Source organism: Denticeps clupeoides, chromosome 5, assembly GCF_900700375.1.
Source record: "Denticeps clupeoides chromosome 5, fDenClu1.1, whole genome shotgun sequence".
NCBI lineage: Eukaryota > Metazoa > Chordata > Actinopteri > Clupeiformes > Denticipitidae > Denticeps > Denticeps clupeoides.
In genome coordinates, this window is record NC_041711.1 from 15,168,147 (window position 1) to 15,189,513 (window position 21,367).

General features: G+C 41.5%; 2 protein-coding genes across 6 annotated transcripts; both read left to right on the plus strand.

The window, feature by feature from the left end:
- Positions 1-975: 975 nt before the first annotated feature.
- Positions 976-17,612, plus strand: col6a2 (collagen, type VI, alpha 2). Of its 3 annotated transcripts, none has more exons than XM_028978865.1 (28): positions 976-1,109; positions 3,352-3,434; positions 3,571-4,178; positions 4,261-4,281; positions 4,394-4,459; positions 4,547-4,600; positions 4,701-4,745; positions 4,826-4,852; positions 4,941-4,967; positions 5,251-5,295; positions 5,382-5,435; positions 6,248-6,310; positions 6,449-6,511; positions 9,959-10,012; positions 10,183-10,218; positions 10,322-10,384; positions 10,500-10,562; positions 10,679-10,741; positions 10,830-10,892; positions 10,982-11,032; positions 11,122-11,220; positions 11,436-11,498; positions 11,676-11,711; positions 11,786-11,831; positions 12,255-12,407; positions 12,493-12,963; positions 13,060-13,098; positions 16,163-17,612. In XM_028978865.1, the coding sequence occupies exons 2-28, from the start codon at positions 3,353-3,355 to the stop codon at positions 16,747-16,749; spliced, it is 3,042 nt and encodes a 1,013-aa protein (XP_028834698.1). In that variant the 5' UTR covers positions 976-1,109; position 3,352; the 3' UTR covers positions 16,750-17,612. The 3 variants fall into 3 exon arrangements, with proteins under 3 accessions (XP_028834698.1, XP_028834696.1, XP_028834699.1); XM_028978863.1 differs by having other exon boundaries at positions 982-1,105; XM_028978866.1 differs by lacking the exon at positions 16,163-17,612 and adding an exon at positions 14,220-15,979 and having other exon boundaries at positions 982-1,105.
- Positions 17,613-18,307: 695 nt separating this feature from the next.
- LOC114790664 (D-threo-3-hydroxyaspartate dehydratase) lies at positions 18,308-21,357 on the plus strand. 3 transcript variants are annotated; one of them, XM_028980910.1, is made up of 8 exons: positions 18,308-18,418; positions 18,622-18,772; positions 18,893-19,173; positions 19,285-19,465; positions 19,860-19,981; positions 20,563-20,794; positions 20,860-20,965; positions 21,084-21,357. In XM_028980910.1, exons 2-8 carry the CDS (start codon positions 18,627-18,629, stop codon positions 21,171-21,173), a joined length of 1,158 nt encoding a protein of 385 aa, XP_028836743.1. In that variant the 5' UTR covers positions 18,308-18,418; positions 18,622-18,626; the 3' UTR covers positions 21,174-21,357. The 3 variants fall into 3 exon arrangements, with proteins under 3 accessions (XP_028836743.1, XP_028836742.1, XP_028836744.1); XM_028980909.1 differs by having other exon boundaries at positions 18,313-18,429; XM_028980911.1 differs by having other exon boundaries at positions 18,313-18,429; positions 20,563-20,752.
- Positions 21,358-21,367: the final 10 nt, after the last annotated feature.

Genomic DNA, 21,367 nt, shown 5'->3' on the forward strand with positions numbered 1-21,367 from the left:
GAGTTTGTGTGTGATTTGTGAGCGTGTGACTCACTGTACGGAAGGAACCCCGTCAAAGTGGAGTGACCAAGCATCACACTTTTAATGCTGTTTTGGTTTGCCGCCATGGAAACGGACGTCAGCCTTTCCACTCTGCGACCTTGTGATTGGTGAGAGAGGGATGGCGCTCTGCACCTCCGGGTCCAGCGTGATTTTATGAAATGTCACCGGTGAAGAGATGGCTTTCCCATGCTTAAAAAGCTTGATTGCTTTTGTTGTTGGCACGGACCTGGGTTTAGTATTCCCTGAGAAACAAACTGCTCTAGCAGCCCCAAAGCAAAGTTTTAAAGCATTTTTAAAGCTATTTTAATGAGCACAACTGTTTTAAAGGCAATGATCACTTTAAAGACTTCTGTGGTGGTCCACTCCAAATGAAACCCATTCAGATTCACGACAAATACTCTTTTCTTAAACAGAAAAGTCATTTCTGCTTGAAAATTGTAATATTAATGCGCAGTAATGTTTGCATTTAAATATCACAGAGGACCATCTCTCTGGCAGTCTGCCCGTTGAATGCATTCTGGATCGGCATCCAGCGGGAATCGGAGAGATTAACAGATCCCTGATGAGGTGTTTCGTTTAGATTTCGTTCCTTTTGCAGCTCTTGTAAAATGGAGCGGATGTCTGCTTTTCATCATTTCAAAAACGTGCAACTATTTAGAGATAAAGCACTTGTACTTTCTACACATGTTTGTTATTACTTTGATACATTGTTATTATTATTATTATTATTATTATTATTGGTGTTGTTTAGTGACTGCTTGAGACCATGAACAGCAATAAAAAGGGGATTTTATGATTTTTTTATTCGACTTGCTGGCACACGTGTGACTCCGTGTAACTGGAGGCAGCCAGGCCGTGTGGACCCACAGCGCCCCCACGTGGATGGCGGCGGCGCCGCCGCCGCTGCGAAGGAGGGACCTGACGCTCAGACCGAGCGGAGTTTCGGCGGAACGGCGCAGAGGAGAGTGCCGCTCCCGTCCTGCCCGGATTCGACGCCCTTCTCTCCGGCATTTCTGCGCGATGTGCTCGTGAAAACACTGCGGATATATTTCTCACCACGCGGGTAGGTGCGTCACCCTGAGTTAAGATAAAAAAAAAATATTAATACGTAAAAAAGTACAATATGCATTAGGAAAAAAAATCATTTTTTAGATGTCTACTCTGTAAGAAAACGTGTTGTTGTGTTGCGTCTACAATTGCCAGTTTTATATTAATGTTGAGAGTTTTCCAGCTTAATGATGGTGACATAGTTGTCCCAGTGGCCACTGATTCTCGGGCTGATTCTCCTTTCCAGCGTGCACGGTAGCTCTGTGCCGACAAAATGCGTTCATTCTGCGCCTGGAAAACTTTTCCCCCCATCATTTCAGATTCATCTGGGTTGTATCCCTTCTCTATCCGGACTGTGGCGCCCTCGCTGTTGTTCATTCTGATCTAATGCATGGTTTTGTGTAAAATGTTTAAACTAGTAAACTTTGCATGTCAATGTTTCAGCTTTACAATGTTTGACCTTAACTCTCGGATCTGTGAATCCCTTCACATAATAAATGTTCATTATATTGGTTCATCAGAGAGTTTCATTCTTGTTCTGTCCCTGAATTAGCAGAACGTCATCCGTACATTTAACATATAACGTAAACCTTTGATCGCGCCGATGAATCGACATGTAATCGAACTCGCCGCGTTAGCGGCATCGTTCGGGCATGCGCACAGCGTATTCGGGAATAACGGGTCACAAAAAAGGTCATATTTAGGGTGACTGAAGGTCATATTTAGGGTGCTGGAGTGGGCGTGGCCCAAAGGCGTGTCCTGAATAATAGGAGGCATGTTTAAATGTGAATGCAGAATCAGAAGACGTTATTAATCCTGTAGGGAAATTGCTTGTGTAATGACTTCCACACACACACACACATGGAAATACAAGAGCAATATAAAAAAAACATAGTAAAATATGTCTCGTTAAATGAATAAAATTCATTAAGATACAAATTTCGAAGAACCAGTTGTTGCTCATATAGTTGTATAGATTTTTTTTTATACAGCAAGCCCAGAAGCCAGGCCTGCTTGGAAGCTGAAGGGGGTTTTCTGAAGGTCATGGACCAGCCCTTTCCACTGGACACTGAGCAGAAATATGTCCAGAGACCCACACCTGAGCCAACCAGTGGCCTTCACATGGCACTAATTAGACATGTTGCCGTTAGTGACCCTGATTAAATCCATTAAGGAGCAGCACTGTAAAATGTTGTTAAAATTTGGTAAATATTTCCTCAATGCTCAATTTGATAAAACAAGCAAGAATTAAACCCCTAGTAATAATGTTGATAACCTTTATTATTAGTAATCACTTATTAAAGGTCCAGTCCTTTAAGATTAAGCTAAACCCAGACTTGGCCTACCGAAGCAACCCCAGATCATTGACATTTACGGCATTTTTTTTATCAGACAGTCTTATCCAGAGGGACAGTGGTGGCCTAGCGGTTAAGGAAGCGGCCCCCGTAATCAGAAGTTTGCTGGTTCGAATCCAGATCCGCCAAGGTGCCACTCAGGGGCCACTGAGCAAAGCACCGTCCCCACACACTGCTGGCCGGGCGCCTGTCATGGCTGCCCACTGCTGGTGATGGTTAAAAGCAGAGGTCACATTTCGTTGTGTCACCATGTGCTGCGCTGCAGTGTTTCACAATGACAATCACTTCACTTTCACAGAGTAACATACAATCAGTAGTTACAGGGACAGTCCCCCCTGGAAACACTCAGGGTTGCTCAGGGACACAATGGTAGTAAGTGAGGTTTGAACCTGGGTCTTCTGGTTCACATGTGTGTGCAGTAGGAACTATGCATGATGGGTGCATTGCTTCATGTGTTTCCCTTCTTACCCTGATGCGCCCATCACTCTTGAACAGGGTCGGTCTGGACTCATCAGACCACATGACCAAATCATAGCAACTTGAAGCCTTTTTTTATGATTATTCACCATAACCGAAGGCTTTCTTGTAACTGTTTAATCCTAGTCCTCTCATTGCATAGTGCATGTTGAGATGATTTTACTTTCACAACAATCATTTCAACAATCCATTTTGTAACAAATAACATTCAAGTCATTCAGTATTGGCTAGGTTGGATCATGAATGTTTTATAACCATGCTGATATGATGGTTCGCCGCTTTCCTTATAATAATTTTAACATCTGAACAGGTATATAGTAATTTAGTAATTTAGAAATAGTAATTTTCAGATTTCTGCTCTTTATCCAGTGCAGTTGAGCAATGCATTTAAAAATGTGAGATTTCATGCAAGTACCAATTTTTATTTCAGGATGAGGAGAAAGATGGGGTTAGCCAGAGTCCTGCTGTTGTGCCTTCTTTACAAAGCAGCAATGTCTGCTCAAGACTGCAGCAGTAAGTAGAATTTGGGATGTTTACCAATGTTAGCAACAATTTAAGACTAATTATGCACAATTAACGGTTGCTTACAATTTGTTTTTGTCATGGTTGTGCCTTACCTTCTCTAACAGTGTTGTCTTTTTTCCAACAGAGAAGGCAGAATGCCCCATTAATGTGTATTTCACCATCGACACGTCTGAGACCATCGCTCTTCAGGAGCCTCCGCCTGGCAGTCTGGTGCGAAAAATCCAGTCTTTCGTTGAGGAGTTTGTTGGAAAGCTCAAGGAGACGAATTATCTGGGGCAGGTGCAGATGTCCTGGTCTGTGGGTGGCTTGCACTTCTCTCAGACAAGCAAAATTATCAGCAAAATCACCAACCCAAATGACTTTGTCACTGAACTTAAGAAGATCCAGTACCTCGGGAGAGGAACCTACATTGACTGCGCACTTGGCAACATGACTGAGCAGATGCTTATGGAGCATTCAAATGAGAAGACCCTGCGCTTCGCTGTGGTCATCACTGATGGGCATGTTACCGGAAACCCCTGTGGTGGGATCAAGAAGTCTGCAGAGAAGGCCAGGGATGAAGGCATCAAGATTTTCGTCGTGGCTGCATCCAAAAATGTGGACGAAGCTGGGCTGAAAGAGATCGCCAACTCTCCAGCAGGAGTTTATCGCCATGACTACCTGGCTGTGGAGGTCATAGACTCAAGAGTTAACATTAGGACAGACGCAATCGAGCGCATCATCAAAGCAATGGTGAGAACGACCCAAAGCTCGGCCTGAAACTGATTTTTTTCCTCTTACAGTTCCTCACTCTTTGTACTCTTTGCTTCTGCAGGAACACCTGGCTTATCAAGAGGTGAGAGAAACGTTCACCAAAACCATACCCATTATTTTTCATTAATTTTTTTTAAAACATGCTGGTTCATGCCAAACTGTTTAACACGTTAATGCTTCTGTGTTTTTCTCAGTGCTATAAAGTAAGATGTCTGGAGACAACAGGCCCCCCTGGTCCACAAGGACACAGAGGACAGAAAGTGAGTTTTTGCCCACCAGGCCTGTGATTTTATACAGATTGTAATTGTGCTTATTAAGCTCTTGCTTTGCGCTTATGCTGATTACAGGGAGCTAAAGGAGATCAGGGAATTCCTGGTCCAAAAGGTGACAGAGGACGACCGGTAAGGCACAAGCCATCCCTGGAAGCATCCAAAAAATTTTACATTTTTAAATTATTGAAATACCTAATATTTATGTAATTAAAATGTGGTTTTATTTTAGGGTGACCCTGGTATTGAAGGTCCTATTGGACACCCTGGCCCAAAAGTAAGTCTGATCTTTTTATTCTTAATATACATGAAATGTTATCCTGTAATTTATTAATACACTTCTTTCTTAATTTTCAGGGAGAGCCTGGTTTGAAAGGTGATAAGGTAAGAATACCTTAGACATGATTATCTCTTGTGCAATTAAATGTGAATTAATTAAGTCTTGACTAAACACCACTGTGTGTATTTGCAGGGTGAAATCGGCACACAAGGAAAGAAGGTACAGTCTTGAATTTTCAAGTCAAGTCAGATAGGATTTTTTTATCTACTGTGAGATTAGACAATGTTCTTTAGGACCATGGTGTAGCAGACAACACTAGACTACACAAGTGTTGAAGGGACTACAGACACTGCAAGACGCACTAAATTAATTCTAAGTTGACAGTACTGTTGTATAATAGTTTTGTTGCGTATTTTCAAAAAATGGAAAGATCAACGAACTAACATAGTAATAAGTTAGATAACACCTCAGATATTTTATGTTTTTTTTCTTGTTTATACAGGGTGTTGCAGGGTTGCCTGGGCGCAATGGCACAGATGGACAAAAGGTTTATTTTAACATTTCAGGCAATTTAATACTCATTCAGTTGTGAGGGAATTGCATATGTAATACTTATGTCATTCTTCTTTACAGGGTAAAATTGGTCGCATAGGAGCCCCTGGGTGTAAAGGTGACCCAGGCGACAAGGTATTATTATTATTCTGAATCTCTGTAATCTGGCCATGCACTGTGCACCACCAGCATAGCTGTGGTTGTGTCATATTTCATATTTATTTGAATAGAGGATGTAGGAAACCATCCCTGCATGGGTGAGGACCAAGTATCAGGCCTTGTGAAACAACCCAAATCAGAGGGAGAAGGCTAAAATACTATTCTGTGAACCACAAATTCCTGGAAAAACTGTTGTCGTCAGAATTTTAACAGTCCCCTGACTTGATTTTTTTTTTTTTGCTTTTATATTGGCCTTGTTGGTTCCCTAATACTGCATCTGAAGTCTCTTTATGAAATTCATCCTTGGTGCAGAATCACAGCAACTTTTATCCAGTCCCTCAATGAGATTTCCCCAGGACGCGCCATTGTGGTCTCTGTAGCTTTAAATGATAATAAGGAAGAGAGAGGCGGGACGAGGAGGAGACGTGTATACAAGTGAGCCGGCAGAAATGACGTCATCAACACCATTCAAAAACTACAATGTTTGGTGCAGACATGACATTGTGTAATCTTTCCCCTTATAATGACATAACTGATCTGAACTGCCGCTCTCTCAATGGCGGAGCAGAATGGCCAAAGCTCGCTATACACCTACCACCATTTACCCACTGCAGGACCATAGACAGGCTAGGGGAACTCGTATTAATGTTAAATAATCTTATAAAGTGAAATTACCTTTTAGACTGTTAAGATCAGAGTATGATGTATGATATAATTATAAAAATCAATAGTATTTTAAACAGTAATAGTATATTTTAAAATCTATAAATATATATTTTTGTATTTAGGGACCTGATGGCCATCCTGGAGATGTGGGTGATATAGGTTTACCTGGAAGCCTTGGAGAAAAGGTAAATGAAAACAACTAAAATATTAAGAAGAACACATCTTGTAGCATCTCAGTATCATCCAGTGGTACCCAGTTGTCCAGTGTAAATACAGTTTTTGAATGCTGGATAGGAATCTTTTCAACAGTTTCCTTTCTACAGGGAGATCCCGGTCGCCCTGGACGATCTGGTCCATCTGGCCCTCCAGGGGATGCTGGACCTAAGGTAAGGCAGGCTACTACAGTCAACACAAACTTCCCACTGCGCATAGCCACGTTGAAGCAGCGTCTTTTCCAGGTCATCTTTGCACGTCCGCTGTTGATCCTCTGAATTCTTTCTTTATGTCTTCCTAACGTCCAGTATTTATGTCCGCAAGATCTCCATAGGAGGTCTAATTCTAATCCAAGTGAAGTCATGTTAATGTCTTTTCTACGTAACATTTAAACTAATTTTAGATATCATTTTTACAGGTCTACTGGGTGGGGGTGGGAGGGTGGAAGTAGCCTAGTGGGTAACACACTTACCTATGAACCAAAAGACCCAGGTTCAAACCCCACTTACGATCATTGTGTTTTTGAGCAAGACGCTTAACTCCAGGGAGGGACTGTCCCTGTAACTACTGATTGTAAGTCGCTCTGGATAAGGGTGTCTGATAAATGCTGCAAATGTAAATGTACTTTTTCTAGTCTCTGTGCATAAGTATTTTAAACAGTAATAAATAATAAATACTTTAAAAGTCCTTAATACGAAACTATTAAATACTATAGTTTTAAATACTATTTAATATACTATGGCAGTGGGTGGCCTAGCGGGTAAGGAAGTGGCCCCATAATCGGAAGGTACCACTGAGGTGATCCTGAGCAAAGCACAGACCCCACACACTGCTCCGCGGGTGCCTGTCATGGCTGCCCCGTTTACTAACGGTGATGGTTAAAAGCAGAGGACACATTTCGTTGTGTCACCATGTGCTGTGCTGTAGCGTTTCACAATGACAATGACTTCACTTTCACTTAACTGTGCCATTTCACAAGGTGGTGCACTATTTAAGTTCATTCTCCTACAGCTCTGTTTGATCGTCTCAGGAGCAGATTTGTGTGCACCTGGATATGCATATGCATTTTAAACTTTTCTCTATTGAAAATACAGTTAAACATGTTACAGTTGTACACATCATGCTTAGCCAAAAAAAATCAATTCCATTTTTATTTCCATTTTTATTAATTCTATCTAGCAACTTTATAAGTCTTCTTTGCAGACTTCTTTATCACACCTCATGGGTTTCTGGTCACAATACAAAACAATACAAAAAATTCCGTCCTGAAAGATGGCTGTGTGTCATGCTTCAAATGCTCTGCACACATACTTTTAAAGCCCTCTGTGGCTGTCCTGTCAAATTCCATCTGCAAGTAGACAAGTCCATCTGCAAGTAGACAAGTGATTAGAAATATGAAGGCAGTCATACTGCAAGTCCCCATATTTGAAAGCAAAAATAGGTTGCCTATGCGTCCACTATCAATACCAGATTAATACGAAACCATCCCAGATAGCCACTTTTCACATTGGATAACCTCTGTATAGATGAGTTCTAATCCAGAAAATAATGTGCAACTCACTGCACCAAACAAACATAAACATTGCAGGTTAAATTTTATGTTCCTACGTGGAAATGAAATTAAAACACTTTGACTACACATTAATATCTTGGCCAACTGACCTGGCTTAACCACAAATTCAGTCATTCACTGGCACATGCTCACAAGTCTTTCAAATTGGTTTTCACATGCGCATTCGCAGAAAGAAAGCACTGCAGCGTCCATCTGTGGGTGATGACATCATCGGCTTGTCTTAAAGGCACAGATGCCTGTTTTTTCACTGCACCAGGAAACACAGTTTTACTGCTTGTATATGCACAATATAAATCACCTGGTTACATATACAGTCGTGGCCAAAAGTTTTGAGAATTACACAAAAAAATGTTTTTCACAAAGTTTGCTGCTTTAGTTAATTTTGTCACTTTGGTGTTTTAAAGTAAAATTACAAGAATTTTATATGCTTCAAAGGCTTTTATTGACAATTACATAAAGTTTATGCAAAGAGACAATATTTGCAGTATTGGCCCTTTTTTTTCAAGACCTCTGCAATGTCCTGAGTTTTTGGGTTGGGGTTTTTGTTTCCGCCTTGTGAGGATTCATAAGAAATTCTCATTTGGATTAAGGTCCATGGAATTTTCTGGCCATTGAACTAAAATATCAATGTTTTTTTCCATGATCCACTTAGTTCTCACTTTGGCCTTATGTCATGGTGCTCAATCATGTTGGAAAAGGCAACCAAACTGTTCTTGGATGGTTGGGAGAAGTTGCTATTGGAGGATGTGGTACCATTCATTATTCGCGGGCAGTGGTGGCCTAGCGGTTCAGGCAGCGGCCCTGTAATCAGAAGGTTGCCGGTTTGAATCCCGAGCCGCCAAGGTGCCACTGACGTGCCACTGAGCAAAGCACCGTCCCCACTGCTGCCCACTGCTCGCCAAGGGTGATGATTAAAAGCAGAGGACACATTTCATTGTGTTTACTGTGTGCTGCTGTGTATCACAATGACAATCACATCATTTTCTTTCTCTTCTATTGATGGCTGTGTTTTTAGGCAAAATTGTCAGTGAGCCCACTCCCTTGCAGGAGCAGCCCCACACATTAATGGTCTTAGGATGCTTTACTGTTGGCACGAGACAGGACCTTTTCGTCTGTCTTTGATGTTTTTCCTGGAGAGAAGTGGCTTTTTTGCTGCCCTTCTTGACACCAGACCATCCTCTAAGTCTGCACTCACACCTGTCTGTTGCCATTCCTGAGCACTGGTGAATCATCTTTAGGAGACTCTTGATGGTCATTCTTGTGCACCCTGAAGCCTTCTTTACAACACTTCATCCTCTCTCCTTGAAGTTTTTGATGATCTGTAAATGGTAGATTTAGGTGCATTCTTAGTAGCAGCAATATCCCTGCCTGTGAAGCCCTTTTTATGCAACACAATGATGGCTGCACGTGTTTCCTTGTAGGTAACCATGGTTAACAGAGGATGAACAATGATTTCAAGCATCACCCTCCTTTTAAAGCATCCAGTCTGCTATTCTAACTCATGACAGAATGATCTCCACCCTTGTGCTCCTCATCACTCTCACTTGTCTTAATGAGAGGATCACTGAAATGATCTCAGCAGGTCCTTTTGTGGCAGGGCTGAAATGCAGTGGAATTTTTTTTTTTTACTAAATTCATTTTCATGGCAAAGAGGGACTTTGCAATTCATCTGATCACTCTTCCTAACATTCTGGAGTATGTGCAAATTGCCATAATAATAATAATAGAAGCAGCATTTACAGTGGGTATATTCATTAATAATGTCAATTTCTTGCACCTGTGTTAGACACCTGCATGACATCCAAAAACCACGTCCGGGTTTGACTGCATATTGACGTCCAAGTGGGGTTAGTTAGTTAGATGTCAAAAAATAGTGGACATAGTTTGCACGTCATGTAAAAGTCCAGAATTGGTCTTGGACTGACGGAATATAGATCTAGAATATGTCCATAAACGATATTTAGTGGGATTACTGTTTTTCCTATAAAAAGGCAACACACATCATTAAAGGTCTTTAGAACTATCTCATCTGTACTTCTATCTATAGGGAGAGAGAGGAAGTCCTGGCACACCTGGTTTTCCTGGGACTAAAGGATCAGCAGTGAGTATGCTTATTTTTGGGGATATTTATATGTTTTCTTCTATTTATTCAGTGCATGCAAAGTTATTAAATGTTAATTAAAAAAATTAACATACCAGTCTTTCTGTTTTTCTTGTAAACTGTCTGGGATATATTCATATGGAATAATAATTGATTTTCCTCATTTCTAGGGAACACCTGGAAGACCTGGACCTAAAGGGGAACCTGTAAGCCATTCAAGAAATATAGTATATTATACCATACACAATCTAAGGTTTGAAGATGCAAGTTAAATAATTAATACATTTAGACAATGTGTTTACCATGTAGGGAAGAAGAGGTGACTTTGGACCAAAAGGAAATCAGGGACCTGATGGACCCAACGGAGAAAAAGTGATAAAAAAACTAAACAGCTTCCTATAACATAACAGCATATACATTATTATTATTTATAATAATATTTATATGTTATATTATTATTTTGTATCTGTTTCTTTGGCAATATTAGGGTGAACAAGGTCCTGAAGGGCAAAGAGGCCGTTCGGGTGAAATTGGTAACAAAGGCTCTAAGGTGAGGAATTTGGCCGCCAATTGTAATTCTTACACTCCTAGTGAACTTATTTATAAGTGATGTAATTAATTTCTTTTCCCTTTTTTATCCATTTTTGTTTTGTATTGTCCTTGTAGGGAGACAATGGGTTGCCAGGACCAAGGGGTCCACCTGGATCACAAGGAGAACAAGGAACAAATGTAAGCCACCATGCATGTAAATGTGGTCTATTTGTTTAGGGGAAAAAAATGATTGGATATCCATATTTATGGATCCTCTTTCTAACAGGGTACCCGTGGTGACCCAGGCGATTCTGGGCCTAGAGGTGATCCTGGTTCCCTAGGTCCTAAGGTACATTAAACTTGAGTACACCGTATATTCTAATCAATAGAAATTGAGTTCCAGTCTTTTGAAAGCAATCATGGTATTTGCTTATCTAGGGTGACATTGGAAGGCCTGGCTTCAGCTATCCCGGAGGAAGAGGGGCAACCGTATGTCTTTGTTATTTCCAAACTGTGATCCAACAATGATCATACAGGAATAACAAGCAAAAGTAACTAAAATGTCCCCATGTTTACAGGGAGATCGGGGAGAGAAGGGTACTCCTGGTCCTAGGGGCAGCAGAGGGGACTGTGGGGCAAAAGGGGATCCTGGCACCAAAGGGACACCAGGAGAACCAGTGAGCTATTTTGCTTTTTTAACTAATTCTCTGTCTGGCGTATTATTAAACAGTGCTTTGGTTTTGGAAGGCCACAGGTTTGACAATATGAAAGAAGGAATCTACAACATTTTACTAACAAGGAAGAATCCATGGAATCCAAAATGCATTTGTAGCTGAGTGCCTCTTGCTTGGTATGGTGTTGTTGTATGATGTAACACGCCTTTGCATTCCAGGGAGAGCCAGGACCTCAAGGTGAGCCTGGACCACGAGGACCTAGAGGGGATCCTGGGCGAGATGTAAGCATCTTAATGACCCTTTGCCTAGGAGCTGGGGGCATGTTTATAGCCCTGTCAGGTTGTGCTCAGTATAAGTTTTATTGTGTATGTTTCACATGCTGTGTATCTATCAAGGTACTTAATGTTAAAGGTAAGATGAGCAATTGAAAAACACTAAATACAATTAATCTTTTATAGGGAGATCCTGGCCCTGAGGGAGACCCTGGACTTACTGTAAGCACTGTTCATTAATTTAATCTTTCTTTGAATACATGTGCCTATTAGCAATGCTCATGTCATTTTTCTAGGAATGTGATGTCATGAGCTACATCAGGGAGACGTGTGGCTGCTGTGGTAAGTGGCTTCGTCAAGTGGCTAAGAATGTTTGAGCACAATATGAGCTCAGAGGAATGAGAATTAAAGTCACTTTTTACCCGAAAGTTCATAAAATAATCTTTAGTACTGGTTAATGACCAATTAAATTCTTTATAGAAAAGGTGACATGAGCATGAGAATGTGCCGATAAATCATACCAAACAGGTATCAGGGAATGACTGATTCATGATCAATTAATTATCTGATTATATGAATACATGGTGGGTGTCATTAAACAGTAAAACATGTGGTGTGAGCTGTTGTGGTTGACCTTATAAATTATTTTATTGCTAGCAAATTCTATCAATTTGGCTCATGTGAGCAACCCTCGGAAGTTTTGAATCTTCACTGAAGATACAAATTTTATGTTGAATTTTATTTTGTCTCTGTTTGCATCCATAGATTGTGAGAAGCGCTGTGGCGCTCTCGACATCGTCTTTGTGATTGACAGCTCTGAAAGTGTGGGTCTCACTAACTTCACCTTGGAGAAGAACTTTGTCATCAACACCATCAACAGACTGGGCTCCATTGCCAAGGACCCCAATGCACAGACAGGTAAGACAAAAAAAAGACATGCTTCAACCTACCGACTCAATAATACATGTCTTGTGTGGTTTTTGTGTGAATATTCCTCTCTCAGGAACCCGAGTGGGCGTGGTGCAGTACAGTCACAGCGGAACATTCCAGGCCATCCGCCTGAACGACCCCAAGATCGACTCTCTGTCATCCTTTAAAGACGCGGTGAAGAAGCTGGAGTGGATTGCCGGAGGAACCTTCACCCCGTCAGCCCTGAAATTTGCATACGACAACCTGATCCGCGACAGCAGGCGCAGCAAGGCCAACGTTACCGTGGTGGTCATCACCGACGGACGCTTCGATCCACGCGATGACGACAAGCTGCTCAACTACCTCTGCACTCAAGATACAAACATTGACGTGAATGCCATTGGCATTGGGGACATGTTCGATCAGTTCGAGGATAACGAGAGTCTGAAGTCCATTGCCTGCGTTAATACAGGGGGAAAGCAGGGCCGTGTCATGGGCATGCGCCGCTTCGCGGACCTGGTCGCCGAGGAATTCATTGACAAAATCGAGACAGTGCTCTGCCCTGGTATTACATTATTCTGTTATTTGTTTTTATCTTTAAAACTAGATTCTGCTGCATGCAACAGGGCTGGCCTTTGACGTTTTTGTCTTCATGTTTTAGATCCTGTCGTTGTGTGTCCTGACCTTCCATGCAAATCTGGTAAGAATTTTAAAATGGAATTTCAATATACTAAGCTGTTAATTTGTTAATAGGCAGGGGTAAAACATTTTCCCATTCTTTATGGGGCTATTATTAGCGGGGGCAGTGGTGGCCTAGCGGTTAAGGAAGCGACCCCCGTAATCAGCAGGTTGCCAGTTCAAATCCCGATCCGCCAAGGTGCCACTGAGCAAAGCACCGTCCCCACACACTGCTCCCCATGCGCCTGTCATGGCTCACCAAAGGGTGATGGGTTAAATGCAGAGGACAAATTTCACTGTGTGACAATCAATTCACTTTTTTTCAACTGAGTGCTATTGTGTGGTGGGTTTACTCTGACACCTTTAAAATGGCATATCTGGAGAAAAGGCCCTATGCTAGATTAAGATAAAAGGAGTATAGTTATGTCCATCCCATCACATTTATGAATTCTGGCACACAAGAAGCTGTTTTTCTGCAGACATAGCAAAACTCCAACTAAATCAACTGATATGGGTGTGTTGGTTTAGCTTGATTATTTTGGATAAATTAATGATTTGTGCTGTGCCTAAACACTAATTCAGTTTTGAACCTCCTCTAGTCATGTTCCAGTAAGAAGGCTGTTGACACATTAGCTGCTTTACCTGAATGAAATGAGCAACCCCCAGAAGGCAATTAGTCATTTTATATTCACTTTGCAACATTTATGTAATTCGTGGAACATATGTAATGCATCCAGCATGTTGCTTTTCAGTGTGCCTCTTAGTGAAGCCAGGCTCCCTGTCCATAAAAAAAAAGTGATTTTCCCTTCTTATTTATGTTTTCAATTAATTGAGTGATTTCTGTAGGCCACTGATAGACACCATAAAATGGGTCTTATTGCTGCATTTTAGGATAATGGTAATGTAACCTCTATGAGGTTATAAAATTTTCATTCATATTTATGTTGTGCAGAGACCTCTGTTTAGCAAATGCAACGTGAAGGGTACACGAAAAATTATTCCCCTGACTGAGCCATGAACATTCAACAAGCCCCATCATTCCGAACACATTAAAGATGCTCAGTGACAACAGCACTGCGCTTAGTGGGCGGGGCCACTTGACTGGTGACCCCCTAAAGCTATTGTTTTAACGCTCACTTGCAGATGTGTCATCCTTGTGGAATGGGTCTCCATTGTTTGAAGACAGCCCTGTCCCAAGCACTGTGCCAGGCATCTCAAACTTAATCAGCTCCCTACAGGAGGCCAAGCATCCTGATACCTACGGGAAAGCCGTGGCCATAATGGCGTACACTGCCCAGATGGCCAAGTTCTCCGTCGGACTCGAGAGGCAGCAGTGGACCGAGCAGTTTGTTGACTCTTTCAGGGTTGTGTATGGAGACATCCTGGGGGATCCCAACAAAGCCCTTGGGCTCTGTTAAAGACGAGAAAGTCCGCATGCCGACCCTAGTGTAACTCTGGGGTGTCCAACTTATCCAGAATAGGCTGGTTTGCAGGTTTTCACTTCAAATCCCAATTTACTCCTGACACCTGGGTTCGAACAGCTGAAATAAAGGTCGCCTCAACACCTGCACGCAAACTAGACCTTTGTGGATAATACTGCACGCCCTTGCTGGAACTGATTTATTTACACTAGGAGCAGGATTTTACAATATTTGGACGTGTATGATCTAACCTCGGGCAACATTAAATCTTGAAAGCTTGAAGGGTCTGCCATCGTTTAAACTACATATGAACCACTGTGATAGTGTGGTAGCATGGCTCATTAAGTTAATGTTGCTCTTAGCATGGCAGAGGAGTTACTTGCTTTTAGCATGGCCAAAAGGTGGAGGTATTAACACAGTGCACAGGCGGAAATGTAATCATGTAGCTAACAATTACAGGGGGCTACAGAATGTTACTAACCTAAACTGACCTTTTAAAAAGTGGGCAAAATATACCCTGTTCACCCCTCAGTTCAGTGTCACCTCAGGCTTTAAATGTTGGGGTGACATTCACAGTGAAGACATGCCTTTTACTTTAATAACTGGATGATTTGCATTAGAAGATGATTTTCATTTTGTTTTCTTAGTACACTGTAATAATGTGAATTATGTGGATTTCAGGCATTGCTGGTGATAATTCAAAGCCACTGAGACAGTTTTGCTGTTTGCACATTCAGTCTTTAATCATTTTGGCAGATTGAAATTGCCTATTTTGAAGAACATTGCATCATTGCAGAAATTGGAATATATGATTTTAAACATGAATGAATTGCTTAAATATGTACAGCAGTATATTTAGGTCTTTAGTGAAAATGCCCATGAGTTCTGAATATATTTATAGTTTAGACCAAGGTGCAGTCCTTAACACTCTCATTCAAAAACTGATTGTAAGGAATGCAGCTCTAATGAATGCCTTTCTTCATTTGAATTTTCTTATAGAATAATATAATTTTAATACATTCTAGTTTCATTAACTGTATACCTTAACTACTACTTCAGCATTAATAGAAATGTTGGCTTTACTCGTTACTTTTAATGCTGAAACATTCAATATCAAACTCATCAAATATCTTATTTCATACATTCGTTATCTTCAGTCCCATAATTAATGCAAATTCTTCACTTCGTCAGTGCATTCAGTGAATTTTGCATTCTCCTACACATTTGTTATTAGAATTCCCAAAGTGGTGTAAATGGAATAGGATTGGTAAGGATTGCACCTGACCGTGTTCTATTGTATATTTTGTGCTTTCTCTTATTGTGACTGAGCAGATAATGAAAGAAATGTGACCATTTTTGCTCTGTGACTGCAGTACCTGAAAATGATAGAGTACAGTACATTGATATTTTTGAAAGAAAAAACTGATTCACTATAAAGCTATGCATACTGTTGATCGGTATTTAATAAATACTCAAAGCAAATGTAGCCAGGTGTTGATAAATTTTGTGCCAAAGCACAGCAATGTGCTCTTAGTAAAGGCTTATTTATTACAGTAATGGTCAGATGTGAGCTGTCAAGTCAACTTTTTTTCCCCTCGTTTAAGTGCGTGATTGAGTCTCTGATGTTGTGCACATTTGTACTTTGTCGGTCATTCTTCTTTGTAGAACCCGCTGTGGCTAGCTGTGCTCAGCGTCCTGTGGATCTGGTCTTCCTGCTGGACGGCTCAGAGCGAATTGGTCAGGAGAACTTCCGCCACGCCCAAGAGTTTGTGGAGCGAGTGGCTCAGCGCCTGACGCTGGCCCGGAGCAACGCAGATGAGCGCAACGCCCGTGTAGCCCTGGTACAGTACGGCAGCGAGACTGAGCAGCGCGTGGAGTTCCCGCTGTCCTACAACTTCACCACCATCACAGACGGCTTGGCGAAGATGGCCTACATGGACTCGTCATCCAACGTGGGCAGTGGCATCATGTACGCCGTCAACAGTGTGGTGAAGGAGGTTCGGCGCAACGCCGAGCTCTCCTTCGTCTTCATCACCGATGGTGTCACCAGTGAGAACGGCCTGGCGGAGGGCATCAATTCCATGCGTAAGGTGGAGGGCGTTCCCACGGTGGTAGCCATGGGCAGCGATGTGGACCAACAAGTGCTGACCAAGCTAGCCATGAATGACCAGTCAGCCATATTCCGAGGGCTGGATTTCAGCCAACTGTCCAGGCCCAGCTTCTTCGAGCGCTTCATCAAGTGGGTCTGCTGAAAGGGCAAAGGAGGGGGGAGGGGCCAGGACATGGGGATCATTGTGAGATCAGATTTTAGGGAGTCAGCTTGCTTTTGAGGCCAAGAAGACATTACTGGAGTTAAAAAAAGGTTTGTGGAAGACTGATTATAGTTGGGCCGAAACAGAGACCAAAATTATGATTTGATAAAGCCTAGAAACATTAATCTTGTCCTCAGGACCAAGATGACTCCAAAAGATGCCACTGAAAGTGGAATAAGAAAAGGAAGTTGGATGATCTTGATGACAGCATTTAAAACAAAGCTAAATGTAACACTCATTTTTTCCCCCTGAATGTTTAAATTTTAAAGAATTGTCACAAATGTATTTTTTTTATTCTTGTATTTTGTTCATTCTGTGTCTTTTAAAGTAGAAATTGTTTTGTATTTACACGAAGGTGCTAAAACTAACAGAAGACTGGAGTTCAACTTGTATATCTTCTGTAAATTGCACAATACCAATCAATTTTTTCAGGGTGATAAAAACAGCCATTTCAATACACATCACATCATGGTTGCCTAAATATTCCTAACATGCTGGAGCTGACGCATGTTCAAGGCTACTCCTGTTCACATTTGTTTCCATCTATGATGCTCAATGTGACAACATGCAGGTTTGCTTCTTTTTTATGTGCTGTTAGGGTCTAACATGCAAATCAGCTACTGCAGGGCAATCTCAGTATGTTCAGAGTTACTGATAATAGGAATATACATTTTTCTTGCTGAGCACTGAGATTTAAGCATTTACCTTTTGAAAGGTATAATGAAGTGATACCACATTGAACACTTGAATCACAAATTGTCAGACTTCAGTGTAAGTACAATAAAATGAGTTATTGTAATAAATCTGTTGTCTGTTGTTTTCTTTTTAAAGTGGAAATCTGTTTATGCTTTAGGAATGCTCAAGTTCAGTTTATTCATAGATCGCCTTTAAACAACCAGTTGACCAAGGTGCTGTACAGGGTAATGTGTACATAAAATTGACAGCTAAGAACGAATACAAGTAAGCATAAAACATTTACAACATAAAATAATAAATAAAAACATAACCAAGTACCAAAACTACCAATAAACATCGTTCCTTACCCAGTTCTAACTAAAAGCCACAGAAAAACGTGAGTTTTTAACCTTGTTTTAAAAACCTCTAGCATGGAATGTTGTTGGAGGAGACCGACAAATCTCTGGACAAATGCATGGACAAATCTGTAAACTGCTCAAAATATCCAAGACCAAAATGTTCTTCATTGTTATTAATTTTTACAGTTATAATTTATATAAGGAATGCATGTATATATGTACCAAACTATGTAAATATAAAGTACGTTTTTATATTTTAATTTGAATCACACATTTCAAGTGGACAGGTTTTGTAGTCTCAAATGAGACAGGTGTTAAATTATACGTTTTTTTATTTTTATTAATTGTTGTGTAATTGTCAATGTAATGCAATGTGCAGCTGTCAGTCTGGCCTTTCAAACTATCTCTACCATTGGTCACGTGATACAAAACGAGCCCCTTAACCAATCGGATGCACCGTGAAAGCCACGTGATCCGATGAGGCCGAAAATTCTATCAGTCGTCGTTCTTCTCCTAAACAATCTTTGTTTGACCGAGTTCGGGCATTTCTTCCTGGACTAGTGGTCACGCAAGCGGTACTTTCATCGTAAGAGATTATAATAACGCTACAGTATATAAGGACAAAAATTGATTTGCAAAATAGCTGAAATGACCAATTAGAAAAAATAAATGCATGGGCGACAGTCGTATGGATTCTAAAACATCCAAAAACTGTAACAGTAAATCTGTGTCGTGTACCTGTACTGTGGCTTAATTAACACATTTTTTGTCGACATAGTAACAATGGCGGCTGAGTACACGAAGGACCTCAGTACCCCGGTGTTGACGGTCGACCTGGACAAGGTGAAAAGGAACGCGAAAGACATGCGGGAGCGGTTCGAGGGACTCGGGGTGCAGCTGCGGCCTCACATGAAAACCCACAAAACTGCGTGAGAGTCGCAAACGTTGCAACACACACACACACACACACACACACACACACTCAAAACATGTCACAATGAACCTCGGGCAAGTGATCGGGACATCATACTGAAGCTGTCTTCCTGCAGGGAGTGTGCAGACATTATGACGGGGGGCTCGAAGCGGTGCATTGTGGTGTCCACGCTGGCCGAAGCATCTTTTTTTGCAGACCACGGTTACGATGACATCCTTTACGCCTACCCCCTGCCCTTCGACAAAGTGCAGCGTTGTGCCGAATTGTCAGAACGGCTGTCCCTCTTCCATGTGCTGGTGGACAACGACACTGCCCTAGAAGAGCTGAAAAGGAGACCCCTAAACAAGGGGAAGGTCTGGAACGTCTGGCTGAAGCTGGACTGTAACAATGGAAGAGGTTGGGAAAGAGAGTGATAGTGCGATCTTCAGATCTCAGACTCATTTTGTAATTGTTCAGTTATCATCTCCTTCAGGCAAAATGAGGGAATGTGTGACAACTCTCTTCCAGCTGGTGTTCCAAACTCTAACCCCAAGGCCCAAAAACTGGCCCAAGACATCGCAGCAACACCTGGGGTGGAGCTTACTGGGATATACGCCCACTGTGGGAACACCTACGTTTGCCAAGGCCAGGAGCAGATCAAGGCAGTGGCTCAGGAAACTACAACGTCCGTCCTGCAGTTCATGGAGAAGTAAGATCGTATGGCCAAACGGCTGCAGGCGCTTTCAGTATGCACTCACAAGCAAAAGCCAGCATTAAGAGAACACAGGAGAGAGAGGCTCTTTGCGCCCTGGCCAAAAAATACCTTCAGGTTCTGTTGTGTCTGTAATCTGGGATATCTGTGTCCTTGCCTTTGAGCCAGTCCCTTTTTTACTGCCATTGTGTTCTTGAACGGTGTAGTTTCTCCCTGTGCCTAGTCACTCTACATAGATAATCACCCCAATGTAATGTAAATCATATATCAGGTACCGGTTACATATTCAGAAAATTAGTACATATTATGTTGCTCTGGAAAAACATCATGATAAATATCAGCATAAATTCTGCCTAATAAAGTCTAATGCTGCCTGTTATTTTTTAACCAGGCTAAAGGCTGTGGGTATTCAGGGTCTTAAGTCCAGCATCGGTTCCACCCCTTCCTGCAGCCACCCAGTCGCTGACATGGCAATGTTAAGTGAGGTGCATCCTGGGAATTACGTGTTTTACGGTCAGTGACGTGTGCAGACACTCTTGCTACCGGTTGCTGTGCTTGCTATGTACAGGTTGGTAGAAAATCAGAAGGAGATGGTAATAATGAAATGACCTTATATGGTGCATAATAAATATTGAAAGATTCAAGGAATCTGGACGAATTTCAGTGTGTTAAGGGTAACAGTGCAAGTTTTGGCTCAATAACTGTGATATCCAATGCATCAGACATTAACTGTGACTTTGAACTATTCTTTGTTCAAATTAAACTGCAAACAATTCAGTTTTTTTTTGGAAGTTAAAAAAAAACAAATGTGAATGTGATAAATCCAGAAGTCAATGCCATGGTTGTCCACAGCATCTGATTTGGGGTTGTATGTGATGTGGGCCTCTAATGGAGTGAAATGTGTTCTCTGCATTTAACCCCTTTAACCCTGCTTAGTGAGCAGTGTGTGGGGATGGTGTTTTGCTCACTGGCACCTTGCTGGGTTCAGTTCGGGACCTTCTGATCAGGGGTTCACTTCCTTACCTGCTAGGTTACCACTGCCTGAAGTGGATGGTGAGAATATGACGGAAACATCCCTCCATTCTGATTCACAGATGTACAGCAGTCTTTAATTGGCTCCTGTAGTCTGGAAGACGTGGCTGTACGAGTCCTAACGAGGGTCATAGGTCATTACCCACAAAGGAACCAGTTGCTGGTGGACTGTGGTTGGACAGCACTGAGTCACGATGGGGGTGGACGGCTGCCCACAGGATACGCCATCATTGAGGGACACCCAGAACTCAAGTGGGTACAAGTCACATCGCACCAGAAAGCTAAAAGAATTTTGTATGTATCTACTGAAGGAGTAATAATAATAATCAGCATGATAATATATATATTCTCTTTTGCAGACTGCTATCTATGACACAGGAACATGGAAGAGTAGAGGCCATCTCAGGACAACTGGACTTTACTAAATATCCCCTGGGTTCTCTTCTTTCTCTAATACCTTATCATGTAAGTACCAGCTTCAGAAATGCTTCAGTGTATACGATTTATAATGGAGTAATAGTTTATTAGTTGTTAGTTTAAGAGTGTAACAGTTGCCTGTCGTTTCATGTCTTGGTTCCCACAGGCTTGTGCAACAGCATCAATGCACCCACTGTATTACATCCACTCCAATGGGAAGATTTTGGGGACGTGGACCCCAACACGAGGGTGGTGATATCAGGGACCGTGGCAAAATATATCTATATTTTTCCATTGTACATGAACTAATTAATAACTAATTGATTTTTCTTGAACTGTGAAATAGATTTTTATTTAATTTTGATAGAAATAACACTAAAAATATCAGTGAAGTGAATTAAAACATGACAGTGCCAAAAATAAAGCGTTTGTAAACATAATTCATGATTC

Bases quoted from the DNA above. Each gene is read 5' to 3' on its own strand.
- col6a2 (XM_028978865.1), top strand. From the start codon at position 3,353: ATGAGGAGAAAGATGGGGTTAGCCAGAGTCCTGCTGTTGTGCCTTCTT. The intron at 4,968-5,250 runs GTACAGTCTTGA...TTGTTTATACAG, and splicing joins TCGGCACACAAGGAAAGAAG to GGTGTTGCAGGGTTGCCTGG. The intron at 12,408-12,492 runs GTAAGACAAAAA...TTCCTCTCTCAG, and splicing joins GGACCCCAATGCACAGACAG to GAACCCGAGTGGGCGTGGTG.
- LOC114790664 (XM_028980910.1), top strand. From the start codon at position 18,627: ATGGCGGCTGAGTACACGAAGGACCTCAGTACCCCGGTGTTGACGGTC. The intron at 18,773-18,892 runs GTGAGAGTCGCA...GTCTTCCTGCAG, and splicing joins ATGAAAACCCACAAAACTGC to GGAGTGTGCAGACATTATGA. The intron at 19,466-19,859 runs GTAAGATCGTAT...TTTTTTAACCAG, and splicing joins GTCCTGCAGTTCATGGAGAA to GCTAAAGGCTGTGGGTATTC.